This window comes from Takifugu flavidus, chromosome 20, assembly GCF_003711565.1.
Source record: "Takifugu flavidus isolate HTHZ2018 chromosome 20, ASM371156v2, whole genome shotgun sequence".
NCBI lineage: Eukaryota > Metazoa > Chordata > Actinopteri > Tetraodontiformes > Tetraodontidae > Takifugu > Takifugu flavidus.
Window position 1 is genome coordinate 2,408,310 of NC_079539.1, and position 14,514 is coordinate 2,422,823.

The 14,514-nt window shown below is 45.9% G+C and overlaps 1 protein-coding gene across 6 annotated transcripts; it reads left to right on the forward strand.

Moving 5' to 3' along the window:
• Nucleotides 1-57: 57 nt before the first annotated feature.
• On the forward strand, nucleotides 58-13,955 carry mctp1b (multiple C2 domains, transmembrane 1b). 6 transcript variants are annotated; one of them, XM_057018956.1, is made up of 21 exons: nucleotides 58-769; nucleotides 6,377-6,497; nucleotides 6,580-6,722; nucleotides 6,803-6,882; nucleotides 7,187-7,310; nucleotides 8,080-8,118; nucleotides 8,406-8,573; nucleotides 8,708-8,838; nucleotides 9,061-9,247; nucleotides 9,348-9,441; nucleotides 9,517-9,619; nucleotides 10,207-10,309; nucleotides 10,562-10,663; nucleotides 10,841-10,915; nucleotides 10,992-11,111; nucleotides 11,245-11,355; nucleotides 11,445-11,498; nucleotides 11,582-11,691; nucleotides 11,782-11,891; nucleotides 11,966-12,063; nucleotides 12,832-13,955. In XM_057018956.1, exons 1-21 carry the CDS (start codon nucleotides 227-229, stop codon nucleotides 12,895-12,897), a joined length of 2,682 nt encoding a protein of 893 aa, XP_056874936.1. In that variant the 5' UTR covers nucleotides 58-226; the 3' UTR covers nucleotides 12,898-13,955. The 6 variants fall into 6 exon arrangements, with proteins under 6 accessions (XP_056874936.1, XP_056874933.1, XP_056874935.1 ...); XM_057018953.1 differs by having other exon boundaries at nucleotides 59-769; nucleotides 11,442-11,498; XM_057018955.1 differs by having other exon boundaries at nucleotides 59-769; nucleotides 8,409-8,573; nucleotides 11,442-11,498.
• The last annotated feature ends 559 nt before the right edge of the window (nucleotides 13,956-14,514 follow it).

Below are 14,514 nucleotides of genomic sequence, written 5' to 3' on the forward strand. Positions count from 1 at the left end.
GGCGGGCCCTGCTGCGTTCACTTGTCACCGCCTGGTGAGGGAAATCTGAGAACCTCTGTCCTCTGTTCTCAGAGGGAGAAAGACCACGTCCGCCAGCAGCCGTGTTTATCTCCCAGCAGTGTGTTTGTGCGTCTCCAGAGTGTGTACGGAAGCTGAATAGGGTCAGTCCTGGTTGCGTCAGTGCGTTGCAGACTGGTCCCGGAGCTGCCAGTGAGCAGAGACGGGAATGGAGCGGAACGGACGGGACGAGAACGAGAGCAGCTCGTCCCCGCAAAACACCCTGTGGAAACAGTTCCAAGCCAAAGCCAAACCGCTGCTCAGCCCCAAGTTGGGCTCCAGGGACGCGGACAGCAAGAAGGAGCGATGCGGGTGGATGTTCAAGAAGATGACGCGGAAGGAGAACGTCGTTCTGGACCGGGTGATCTCCTCCTCCCAGCCCGATCTGCTCTTTCCCTCTCAGGCTGAAGCCAAGGAAGCTCAACTATGCAACAAACACACCGGGACCTGCTCGGGGGTCTCCCGTGAGAAGATGTCCCCCTCCCGGCTGCAGTCCCCCTGTCCGAATAAGCCCACGGTGGCCCAGCTGGTGCAGTCCCACCACAAGAGCTCCTCTCTGGGCTCGGCGTGCTTGGAGAGGCTGGCCGAGCCTCCGGAGCGCAGCAGCGGTGTCAAAAACGGAGACGAGGCGGCAACAGCTGCCGCAGCGGCGGCGGCGGAGGAGGAGGAGGCGGCGGGGGGAGCGCATCTGGAGAGCCGGGATGAAGAGTCGGTGAGCTCCGAATCTGTCAAACATGCTGCTCGTCTGCGTGCTTGAAATGAAAGTGAATGACAGTTTTTGCGAATCTGTCCATCGATTATTGCAGGAACTCGACTACAGGAAATTTGAGTGGATTTTAAGTCAAGCAGACATGTTGTGCAAATACATTTTATGTCAAGTGACAGTGTGTGCAAATTACTTGGATTAGTCACAGTCACGTGGTAAACGCAGCGCTGTATTGTCTCCTCATTGTTTTTTAAAAAAGCTATTAACTGCACATTTATCTGCGTGCATGAGAACAATGATAATCTCAAACCTCCACTGCTCGTCCTTCCCTGTTTAGATGAGACAACACAGTTCAGGATTGACCCCCTACTGCTTTGCTCTCTTATGTAATGATTGTCTAAACTATTTTTGTCCTTTTTGCTGCACCATAATCCGTATTATTGCTGTTAAGATATTTTGATTGAAGGCCTCATTGAGGTTCATTCTGGCATTTTTCAACACCCTGATTTGCTTCATTTCTAGGCCGAAGGGTAAATTTTAGGTGAATGGGCAGAAAATACATTAAGATTAAACGAAGTACTGCCCACCTGTTGCTCAGGCTGTATATGCTTCATCGACTGTGCATAAGGATGGGAGAGGTGAGGCCCGAGATTCTTCGTGTAATGAGATTAATCATCATTTTCCATAGAAAATGCGAGTGCTGCTCCTACCTGGCCTCACGTTGCGCGGTGGTCTTTGTTTCTTGCAGCTTTTGCTGCTCCGGCGACATTACGGTTGCAGGATTCATGCAGTTTGGCTTTAAAAGTTAGAAAAAGGCCCAGCTGGCACCAGCAACTGATTCATTCACCAGCTATGATTTAGTGGGGGGAGAAATCTCCCAGTCAGGCTCCCCAGGAAATGAGTGCCTGCATAGAAAATTGAGTTAGAGAATCTGACTTTGATTAGCATCTCTAGCTGTGCGATAAGTCTTTGGTGACTTCAGGGGGACGTGATTTAAGGATCCATTCTGTGGAGGCCTCACACATTTGGTGAGGATGGCAGGAGAGAGAGTGTTGGGGTAAATAAAGAAATAAAGCACCTGCAGCACAGGAGAAACACAGTTAAAGAAGCGCTGCAATCAGGCACGACACTGTAAAGATGCTCCACGAAACAGGATTCGTCACTCCGGATGGACGGCGTGGCACACAGGTCTGCACGGTCGTTTTTTCCCCCTACTTGTGCTGACCTGCCTGTTACGTCTCAGTGATTTCTACAAAAACGAGATGAATGCGGGACATGTGAGCATCGATTCTGACAGGAAAACAGCAGGAGGAATATGAATTACAGGACACTTTCTCACAGCAGTGCGGTTATTGAACACAGTGTGACTCTGTGGGAACAGTATCGATTGGCTTGATTTATACTGGCTGCCTCAGAAAGTTATTAGTTTACTGCTGTGTGTTTAAATAAGTGTATTTTATGTAAATGCAGCATTGAACATGTAAAAGATACTGCTTTGTTGTCTGGTTTGTGTGACCAGCAAAGGTCAAAGGAGGGGTTGATTGTATTAACGAGCTAACAGAAATAGCAGCTAACCTGTGTTTTAATTGTCTATACGCAGGATTACAACAAAAATGGGTGGATTTGTATATTGATTTTAGCAGAGTTGAGCCTTTAAAGCTGCTCAGAATCAGTGAAATGCCAACATCAACACCGATGATTGATTGATGATTGATTGATCTGTGTGGCTCATCAAAATTGAATGCTGCAGTGCAGAGTGTTATTGCATCTCTTTGAAACCTTCGGCTTTGCCAAAGAATATTGCGCAGGGTATAGACCTGACATTGCTACAGTATATTTGCATAAGCCAACAGTTGCTTTTCAGTTATGTTGAACGTTGTTATGGAGATGAACAGTGTTGCCTCTGGGTGTCGGCCGTGAATAAGTGGATTTGGAACACATATCAAACTCTTAACAAAGATTGTGAAATAGGTGAAAATAGAAAGTAATTGACATCAATATAAAGCGCTTTTACGAGTGTTTTCCTGTATGACCACTCTGACCGGGCGGATGCAGCCGTATCCTGAAGTTCAACCGTGTCCAAGCACAAAGTCTTGAGTTATGTTGACTTGTTAATCAAATTTCTGGTATAATTTCTCCTAAATTGTTAAAACAAATGATCTATTTACTGGCTGGGGGCCTATATTTGCTGATTCTTGACCGGCATTAAACCCGTCAGCCAGGCTTACCCCCCAGGGGATTATAATTAAGCCAACCCTCCTCCTCCTCTCCTCCTCCTCCTCCTCCTCCTGCCTCCTACTCACCTGTTACCTCAGCTGCCATCAGCTGCAGTTCTCACTCCGCCTGGCTCGACTCTTCCCCGCTGCCGCTCTGTTCTCCAGAGATGCGATCAGATTTTGACCTCTGGAAAAGCCTGGAAATTCCCACCGCCCTTATATCTCCCACATAGCAGCTTGATCCCTACAAATCCCTGCTGCCATTTACTCCCGCCTCACCTCGAGTGCCGAGTCTTCCTCCGTCTCCTGTGAATCCTGGATCTTTTGCTTCTGAGAGAGGCCACGGTCGCCGAGCCCCGGCTCGCAATTCGAGGGCTACTTCGCTACCATTCGAGCGATGACTCGGGCTCCTTTGCCTCCATGTGTGAGCGCCTGCTCTCGGTGAGCATCATCTTGTGTTTGATGTCTGTCGTGTCTGTGTCTTTTAACATCATTTCTGCTTTATACGGAGCCGTTTGTATTAACAATCAAATCAGCATTACTGAGCTGAAACCCCATAATTTGGCTTCCTGAAAAGGATCTGAGCTCTTCCCTCATCGCTGCACGCATGTAGGCCAGTTTCAGAATAAACTCCCCGAGAACTGGGTCACGGGGAACTTTTTTAATAATGTGACGACACTATGAGACAACATGTGATCCCCAGTAGGAGCTGCAATCAGATCATCACCCGATTACTGTGTGCTGATCTCCTGACCCGATCTGGGCCCCTCAGGTGTTCCTCCAGCGCTCGCCGCACCGTCCTCTGAGCCTGAGCTCCCGTCTTTCATTGGCAGTATTGATTTTGCTGGTCTGTCCTGGCAGCAGTATTTATGTTAACTGGCCCCCGAGGTTAGAGCGTTGTGTTATGCGGAGTCTCGCTGCTGACATAAAGAAGATATACATCGGTCTCATGTATTCAGCTAATGGCTTTTATCGATTACCGCCACCGTCCATGTCGAAATGTTGCGCCGAAACTTCTAATAACGGGATTCTTTCCATTTTTTAAAATGTTTTTCTGATGGAAAATAAGGAAACTGAAAAGCGGAATCCTGATTTTCTGCGTGGTGTTTGTGCGACCATCAACAGGATTTCTTCCTGTTATGTTGGCGAACGCTACATTATCGCCTCATCACCGGCAGTTTGCACAGCTGGCAACATCAGGGCATCACACTCAGACCGGCCCCCCTCTACTCAGGCCTCCAGTCTATTTCAGGATCCACTTTAGAATTTTAGTCCTCTCGAAGGGCCGGCGCCTCCATATGTGTCTGCTGTGAACCAGCCTCATACTTCAGCCACGGTAGCACAGCCAACAAACCAATTAGTCTTCAATTTTCCAAGATCCAAACCTCCATGGACCAGTTCATAGATTGCTGTCAATCAAAGCTCCACCTGGAGTCCTGCTCTGTCCCAGCTTTAGATACTTGAATGTCCACGTGCTAAATTGCTGAAAACAGCTAAAAGAACCCTCATTAACAAAGAGAGTAAAAGAGTCAAGAGCACTCACTCCAGTGGTGACATGCCCACCATTTTTGATCAAAATTTAGAGTTGGAAACAATTGATTCAGTGTCACATTTTTCCCTCCCAGTGTTGCATCCATTGACTGGAGACTACGTTGCAACCAGTTTGCTCATGATTAGTCAGCAGCAAATGTTGCCCAATAAAGACCTGGTCCGTGAATAAACGTGCACCAGAATAGCTGATGGGATTGTTTGCTGTTCTCAGTGCACTCCTTCCAGATTTTAGCGGCCGTTAATCTTTTCTAAGGAGCTTGTTAGCAGCATGCTAGCTCCTGTAATATAAAATCCCCGATTCACCCTTCATCATTCTTCTGTTGAGCCATTCAGATCAGTTGCCAAAGTGATTAAGGGATATTTAAGGCTTGTCCTTTAGTGACCTCAGTTATCAATGTAGCAACAAGGCCAGGCAGGAAGTGTACCACACCTAAAGAGATAAACCTGGAGGCTTTGTTGGCGCTCTTAGACCACTACACCAACATATACTAAACACCCTGACCTGCTCAGGTGACAGTCATGTGACCCTGACCTGAAGCAACTCCCACAAAACGTTGGCATCACCTGGATACAAAGATGAATGTAATTATTTTAAAAGGCTTGTTTAATATCTAACCACTTTGTACAGTTCCAGAGCTTTATAAATGTGTCTTGTGTTTCCCAATTGGCCACATTTCTTAATGAAATTAAGGTAAAGCGTTGGAACAGTCAGCCTGAACTGGTCAGCGCACGGTTGCACGGGATGGACCGCCCCATATTTCTGTGGGTGTGTGAACTCTCACCCTCCTGATTATCCCCTATTAAATCTATTGATCTGTAAGTGGATATGTTTGTGTTGACAGGATGCAGACTCCCCAGAGGCGCCCCCTTGCATTAACGTCAACGTACGGTGCTGCGATTGATTCTTGTTTATACTCGAGGTTATCTTTTAGCGTGGGGTCATATTTACAGATGAGAATAGCAGGATTGATGTTACCAGTCGGCCGAGGTCGTGAAGCCTGCACGCAGCCCGGGGCGGGACCAGCTCTGTCTGATTCAGTCAGCCGGCTGAGGATGGCTGATAAGGGTTTCTCAGTGGCTGATGCTGAAGAGAATTACAATTAGAAGGTCAACCTGTTTCTTCCAAAGCAGGGATGCCTGGCAGGACAGGCATAAAACCCCCCATCCACAAAATGATCAGATTGATTGACCTAACGAGTTGCTTGACCTCTTGAGAGCAGAATAGAAATGCAGCTGCATTTTTCTGTGTGTATTTTGGGTTTTACCTTTTTCAAGCTGATAATGAATAGAAAGAAATACAATTTTACACATTAGCAGTGTAAAATTTTCATATTTTCCCTCTTTTTCCAGTTCACTGTCACTATTTCCCTATTTTTCGACACCTCTGTCTTAAATGATGGAGTAAAAAAAGGAACCTGAGCGGTGACGGCGAGCAGCGATGGCTCAGAAGGTTTTTGTGAAAGCAGCGTCCTCTCTTGCCCGTCTGTCGGGTAATGAAGCCATTACTGTAAAAACGCTCCATTTCTGCAGCGCTGCAGCAGAGGAGATGCTGGGAGAAAGACGGGTAGACAAGAATGGAAAAAAAGTATCAGTGGCACATCAGTGGTTGAATGGAAGGAAGCTACTCTCGTGCAATTTCCTGTTAGCTTTTACCCCTGAGACGAGTTACCACAGTGAAACGGACACTTCTGTTGGTGCTAGAAGCGTTGTGGGTGCGGAGGCAGCCAAGGAAGTGAAAGTTACGCTTTGTTTTCTTTTACAAAAACGGATCGTGAGGACTTGGCTTCGTAGCAGCGGAGAGATCGATTTTTGAGATTGTATCTGATCCACTTGCTTCCCTCCACAGGTTGTGGGGGCTTCGTCCTCTTCGGGCATCCCTCCTGAGACGCCCGCCAACAGCTCAGGGATGTACAAGCTGGAGGTGGAGCTGAAGCGAGGACACAACCTGGCTGTCCGAGACAGAGGAGGTTCTCTGGTCCTCCGCTCTTGGTCTCCTCTCTTCTTGCATTTATAGGTCCGTGACGTGCCTTTTTGATTGTTCCCTTTCAGGCAGCAGTGACCCCTATGTCAAGTTCAAACTTGCTGGGAAAGAGGTTTTTAGAAGCAAAACCATTCACAAAAACCTCAACCCGGTGTGGGATCAGAAGACCACGCTGATCATAGACAGCCTGAGTGAGCCTCTATACGTGAAGGTAAGAGCCACAACAGGGGTTTCCCACTGCTGCTGCTGGACGCAGGGGTCAATGGATGTGTGTGTGTTGGTCCTCTGCAGGTGTTTGACTATGACTTTGGCCTCCAAGATGATTTTATGGGTTCTGCGTACCTCCACCTGGAGTCTCTGGAGCAGCAGAGGTACGTCGGTCTAGCAGTTTGAATTTCAATTTGGAGGCCTATCTGCTAGTTTGTTCGTTGAAAATCAGTGTTTTACCGTTGATTGCATCATTAGTCTCCCACCTCTTATTGTTATCCACTGATATAAGATCACGTGACCTGTTTTGAATACTGATATTGTTTCTGTGTTCCAGCTAAGCAGCACGCAGCCAGTTTTTTAGCAACATGTTAACATTCAGTGCACGCTTGGCTCTGACCTTCAGGCACCTTGTGCTCGGATAAAAAGGCAGTTTAACATCAAGGGCACACCTGTCTCTTCTAACAGGACGGTGCCTGTTACTCTGGTGCTAAAGGACCCGCATCACCCCGATCAGGACCTGGGCACCTTGGAGCTGGCTGTTACTCTGACACCCAAACACAGCCCTATTGAAGAACGGCGTGACTCAATGGTACACACTGCTCTGTTTTTTAATACCTTCAAGCAGCATTCACAATGGTTAACACCTTTTTTCTGCAGCTGAGCCTAAATGTTTGTGCTGCGGTTGTGTTTCCTGCGATAGGGAGAGGTTAAGGCGTATCGGTGGAAACCGTACGTGAACAGAGTGAGTGTAGCCATGACTGTAGCTTTTAGTGACTTCCTGCTGCTTCACCCTCAGAGACCTTTTCCTATTTCACCTCAAATGCTTTTTCCTTCTCAGTGATAGTGGAGAGCACATTAGCTTATTGCTGTCTAATGGAGCCTGATTATTTTACCGAAGCCCGTTTTGTTTTATCTAAGCCTTGGGTTTGTGAAAGGAGAAAGAAAATGTGATTACACAGCATGTTGTTCTGTCCAGTATTTTTGTCCAGGTTTGATTTGTAGCCACAGTCTCAATGCTGGTATATGTGTTCCCTGTTCTTAGAGCTTAAATGATTTATTTAGGATTTGAATTAATTATTGGTTCAGTCTGTGCTGCAGCTCCAGCCAGAGTGGAAGTCACTGACAATCCTCCATAAAAATCTGAATGTGAATCAGAAAGAACCTTTCAAGAACAGTTAATTCATTTATAAAATGTAATCAAACCTGGATTTGAGCTGCGCACACACTAATAATGCTGCCCTCTAGCCCCCTCTAGCGGTTGAAATTTCTTTACTGGTTTAAATTCATTTGCAGGTTTTTTAGTAAAACCGTGAGTGTTTCCCAGTCAGTCACATTAATGTGTCTCAATGTATATTCAGACCATGCTGCTCAGGAGGTCTTGGAAACGTTCCACTAAGGTAACCACCGCCATCATCTTCCTCCACATAGTCTCCTCCTCATCATAGTGCGTGCTCCATTACCCTAAAACCTCCATGTTAATCACATTCCCTCACGCACCTTTGTGTTTGCTCATGTTAGCATCAAAGTGTGCAGGAGGTTTTCATGACGTAGCGTTCCTTCATCAGACGCGGTGCGTGTGTCAGGTGCCGTGTTGTCGTTTCCAAACATGAAACCGGGGTCCTGATCTTCACAGTGTGTCCATCAGGGCTGTTGACACTCACCCATCCATCTGTCTGTCATCCAGCAGCAGCAGTCGATGCGTCTTTCAGAGCTGCACAGGAAGGCCCAGCTATGGCGAGGGATCGTCAGCATCGCCCTCATCGAAGGTCGGAACCTGATCCCGATGGATCCCAACGGCCTGAGCGATCCTTATGTCAAGTTCAGACTGGGGAGCCAGAAATACAAGAGCAAAGTATGTTTTTGTGCATTGTGTATCTCAGGTTTTGGAGAGAGTTTGAGGGCTCTAACGCGCGCTTGTGTGCGTGCGTGTGTGTGTGTGTGTGTGTGTGTGTGTGTGTGTGTGTGTGTGTGTGTGTGTTTACACAGACAGTGCCAAAGACCCTGAGTCCACAGTGGAGGGAGCAGTTTGACCTTCATCTGTATGAGGAGAGCGGTGGAGTGCTGGAGATCACTGTGTGGGACAAAGACACTGGGAGGAGGGATGATTTCATTGGACGGTCAGTCACATGATCATAATTATGGTCGAAAAGTTCAGCGCTATTAGCAGAGCCTCCGAAGGCCATAGAACCTTCTCATCAAGCCCTGCACAGAAAAACACCTCTGAGGATCCACTTAGATGATTGTTGTTATTGTCATTAGAGGGTTTCTGACGTTTTTGCGTAGTTACACTGCTCTTGTGAGCTTTTGGGCGGTAACATGAGTGGTCTGTGTTGCCCCAGCTGCCAGCTGGACCTCTCCACCCTGGCTAAGGAGCACACGCATCACCTGGAGCTGCCGCTGGAGGAGGCCCGAGGGTTCGTGGTGCTGCTGGTCACGCTCACTGCCTCGGCTCACGTGTCCATCGCTGACCTGTCCGTCACGCCGCTGGACGACCCTCAGGAGCGAAGGGAGATACTCAATCGATATGTGCGCTTGATGAAACGCCCCTTTGCTGATAGAGAAGTGACAAAAGTGTCATGTGTGGCTGTGTTTGAGTCCTGATTCCTTGTGGTAATGACCTCTGCAGGCTTTGGTGAAGTCCTTCTCCAACCTCAAGGACGTGGGCATTGTTCAAGTGAAGGTGCTGAGAGCAGAAGGGCTCATGGCTGCAGATGTCACCGGTAATCAGCACAACTTTTGCACCTTTACCCCACTTCTTGCATGAGACCAAGTGCCTAAACGTCACTGTTTTCCAGGTAAAAGTGATCCGTTTTGTGTGTTGGAGCTAAATAATGACAGACTACAGACTCACACTGTTTACAAGAACCTCAGTCCTGAGTGGAACAAAGTCTTCACATTGTGAGTGACCTTTTTTAACCAACTTTTATGTGATGAATTAATAGTAGTATAGCTAAAAGCCCGAGAACTGATCTCAGATTAGTTACTTTTTTGTGATCAGAAACTGTTTTTTGTTGTTTGTTGAGAAGACGACAAAAGGAATTGGTCTGACAGCTTTAAACAGATGCAGTGCCTTTGGAAAAGAGCAAAAGATGCAGAAAATAAATAGAACCTATAAGGAAAGTCCACCAAAACTGCTGGGTAAGAAACACAGGAATGCACACCAGATGGTGAAGTGGCAACGTCAAGGCAGCTTAATAGGACACAGATGGAATCAATTCCCTGTACAGGACAAAGAACAACAACAGGAAGGGATAAGAATGAGGATGTGAGGGTAGAAATTTCCCAGCTAATACAAAAGTGCCAGGTTTATGCAAAGCATTCAGATAGACGCAGCGAAATGTTGCCGAATTCTCAACAGTTTAATACGTCAAAGTCATTTTGTACGTTTCATCCTTTCATGGCCATGATGTGGAAAATATTCCAACCCCTTCACGTTAGTGACGGACTGATTCCCTTCTGATTTCTGCTTCTCTCGCTCATGTCAGTAATGTAAAAGACATTCACTCGGTGCTGGAAGTGACTGTTTTTGATGAAGACAGAGACAGGAGTGCTGACTTCCTGGGAAAAATAGCCATCCCCTTATTACATGTGAGTAAAAGGACAGTTGAAATACAAATCTATTTTCACGGAAAACATGAGTATTTGCTTCATTATTTACATTTTGACAACTTTTTGGCCAAATAAATGTTGTTTTATAGAAGTTTTTTGGAGATTTTTTGTTTCCCAGCCCACATCCGCAGGTCATTGATCCATACACATTCCTATGTGTATTTCAGCATTAAGAAACTTGTCAGAGTGCATTTCAGACAAGTAAAAACACACTTTCATGTTTGGAATCAGGTCCATAATGGTGAGCAAAAGAGTTACATCTTGAAAGATAAAGATCTTACCAGCCCAACCAAAGGCGTTATTTACCTGGAAATTGATGTCATCTACAACACGGTGAGTATACATGGGATGTTCAGCAGAGGTTAAACCACTGATTCACAAATGTTGGCGTGTCCTCTTAAAACCCATCTGTTTTTGACAGTAGTGACGTTAGTTTGGTAGCTGCAATTCCATTATAAACCACAAGAGGGAGACATAATTTCTGAATGTGTCTAAATTTCTGCTCTTCAGATTAAAGCTGCTTTGAGGACAGTTGTCCCTGCAGAGCAGAAATACTTGGAGGAAGAGCCCAAAGTATCCAAACAGGTATGTCTGTGCATAATATACCTCATCATCATAGAATAAACTTTCATTAAAGTTGTCTGACTGTCCATGTCTATAGTTGCTTCAGCAGAATTTTAACCGTGTGAAGCGATGCATCATGGTCCTGATCAGCTATGGCACCTACATCAACAGCTGCTTTGAGTGGGAGTCAGCGCAGAGGAGCATCATTTCCTTTGTGGTATGAAACAAAACAAGCACAAGCATGTCCCGCACACACACATGTGCACCTGTGCTCCTGCACTGCTAAACTGGTGTTACAATACTCTCTAAATGCAACTCTCCAGCATAAAAAAGGGGAATGTCTTTTCTAGCTCTTTGTGGTGGTGGTGTGGAACTTTGAGCTGTACATGCTGCCTCTGGGTTTGCTGCTGCTTCTGGTCTGGAACTTCCTCTTTTGTTCGAGCAGGGACACACCTGACATGGTGAGTAAATACATGTAAAAGTAAATACAAGCGTGACTGCGATATTGTCCCCGCTCCAACCCTCACTTGTGCCCTGCTTCCCGCAGCAGTCCATGGAGGCCATGTTCGAATGGGAGGATGAAGATGAGGATAAAGATGAAAAGGTCGAGCAGCCACGCTGTTTTGCACCATATCAGTTTTTTGTTCAAAATAGGTGTTAAAAGTTGGTTTTCCTCACTCCTGCCAGGAGTCTGAGCACAGGGGCTTCATGGATAAACTCTACGCCATTCAGGACGTGTTCATCAGTGTGCAGAGCGCCCTGGACGAGGCAGCATCTTACGGAGAGAGGATAAAGAAGTGGGTGTCACCATCAGAGAGAGTGTTAAAGAGTTCCTTAATCAAGAGTCGAAGTAGAGATCAGTAAACCCTTTCTCTGTTCCTTCACAGCACTGTTAACTGGACGGTGCCTTTCCTCAGCTGGTTGGCGATCACTGCCTTGTGTTTGGCCACACTTCTGCTCTACCTCATTCCGCTTCGATACCTTGTGCTGGCGTGGGGTGAGCCCTGCTCTTCACAGCAGCTGTAGCTCGCCGAGCTCAAGGATGCTGATGCCGCCCCTTTCTGTCTGCAGGTGTGAATAAGTTCACCAAGAAGCTGCGCAACCCATACCTGATCGACAACAACGAGCTGCTCGACTTTCTTTCCAGGGTGCCGTCTGATGTTCAAGTGGTGAGCGGTGTGTGTGTGTGTGTGCGCGCGCGCGTGCGTGTGTGCGTGTGCGTGTGTGCGCGTGCGTGTGCGCGTGCGTGTGCGCGTGCGTGTGTGTGTGTGTGAAAACCTGGGAATCGCTAAAGGATTAGCATTCTTTTCCTTTGATGCTCTGCAGTAAGCAGCATGTGGGCACTCCAAAAGAATTGAAATTTGCAAAATCAGCTTAAGCACCTATTCTAAAGCCTCTATAAATAGAAGATGATTTAAAGCACCGCTTAAAACGACCTTTTGGTGCGATTGTCGTCCATCCAATGCTCCTGCATGACAACATTTGAACACACACATTCTTCATCCTTCAAAGACCTGGCAAACAACAGTGGTATAGTTCTTAAAAAGCTGTTTCTTGGTTGCTGCTGTCTTTTAGCTCCATTTCCCTCAAGTTATTAAAAAGTTCATGCTATCTGTGAATGAAAGAAACGTCCGTGTGGAGGTAAAACAGAGATGCGCCACTTGGGGGCGCCAAACCGCAGAAAAATAACGAAACACTACACATTACCATTGGAAGGTATTTTATTATTTTTCAATTATTAATTTTTATATTTAATACTAAAAAACATAAAGAGGAAATGTAATACAATATTTATTGGTGGATATACTGGTGAAATGTTCCAAATGGCACCCACTGGGTGGGATTGAGAGGGGCTCTGTGAATAGCAACCTCGTATAATTCTTTATCTGCAAGAGACGCTCACACGGGTGTGCATATCTGTGTGTCTGTGTGTGCAGATGCAGTATCGTGAGCTGAAGGTGGACTCCGGTCCAAGTCCTAACAAGCGCAAGAGGACAAGTTAGCCTCTCGGGCAAACCCGTCACACATTTGTCTGCTTCCTGTAAACATGAAACTATGAACAATGTAAACAGTGTTATTTATATATATTTCTTGTATATTTTAATTATCAACAGAAGTTGTATATGTTGAGGTTAATTTTGTTTTTGGTGTTTTTTGCTTTGGTACTGTGGAAAAATTTATTTTCTAAACCTTGTAAAGACTGTTTTGTTTTATAAAAATGTCTGATTTCCTAAATGAAATCTCTTCCTGTTGATGCATGGATGCATGCGTGTGGTAGAGACCTGGCATGGGATTTATTTCATGTTTATGCTGCTCTGAACTTGCATTCCTGAGGACAGTGTTGCATGTTATCACCATGTATGACAGTGTTGGGGGTCATATCTAACTTCATGCCACGTGTAGCGGGTTAGATGTACCGACGCCTTTGTGTGCATGGAGGAAATGAGCTGCATTTTAGTGTATCTGTGCTGCGTTCACACATCATTTCGAGGTTAGAGGCATCCCTCCGACTGGTGCCACACAAACTCTCAATAATGTTTAAAGCAGGACTTATATCACTGTGGTGATTATTGTTCCAACACCATGTGTGTTTTTACAACAGCTCAGATGTTTCTGACTTCCTGTCAAATGCAAGAACTAAATATTTATAGAAAACTTCAAATGCCTTAAATTTTTTAACCAATGCACTATTATTGTCATTATTTTAATGTGTTCATTTACTTCAATATTTCTACTGTTTGTGTTTTTCTTCCTTTTTTCCTGCATGTTTGTGTGCGTCACTTGTGTGTGTCCGTGTGTTTTGCATGACTGAACGTACAGAAGTGCATTTGTGGATGCTGAAGCTGGCGTCCAGCTGATATGTCGGCCCTCTGATCCCTGCATCATATATTCTCTTTATTCTCTCTTCACCAGTATACTGCCGCCATTTTTGCACATTGTCTCTTTATGTTTGTCGTGGCATCATGGATCTTCGCTGTCGTTGAGTGTTTACCGCAGATGTATTAAATACAGAGCCGACTGTAGCATTTATCTGAGAAAATATATTTGTACATAAATGCAAGAGGGCGTCTGTGTCTGATCATTTACAAGCAACCGAAGATGACAGAAGGCATCTACAACTTTCATGTAGGCCCGAGTTCTACACCCCTGGAGGGGCTCATTCCTCTACTGCATAGCATCAGAGAGGTGGGACGGGGATTTGTTTAATCGGAGAACCCTCAGGATGACTTCCACCAGTGATGGTTACCTGTCTGTCAAAGCTGTCTGCACCATCTGACCCCCAGCTGCACCACCTGACCCCCAGCTGCACCATCTGACCCCCAGCTGCGCCATCTGACCATGACTTCAATATTTAACAACTTGGTGTCAGAAGAGTCCTTTAATATCTTAGTGGGTTTGTTAATGTGAACAATGAGGTAATTACTAATACAGCAACCACGCTATATCCTATAGCAGCAGTTATAGAGGTGAGGTTGCCAGGTTACATCTCGTTGAGTTTATGTATCAAAAGAGGGGTGAGTTCATCGGTAAACACTGAACACTGGTCCTTAATTACAGTCACTCGGTGCATGAGCCTGATTACAATACGCAAAATATAATAAAACTATGAGAACATTTCA

Coding starts and splice junctions, on each gene's coding strand:
- mctp1b (XM_057018953.1), top strand. CDS start 227: ATGGAGCGGAACGGACGGGACGAGAACGAGAGCAGCTCGTCCCCGCAA. Junction 6,883..7,186: donor GAGTCTCTGGAGCAGCAGAG/GTACGTCGGTCT, acceptor CTCTTCTAACAG/GACGGTGCCTGTTACTCTGG. Junction 11,499..11,581: donor ATGAGGATAAAGATGAAAAG/GTCGAGCAGCCA, acceptor CACTCCTGCCAG/GAGTCTGAGCACAGGGGCTT.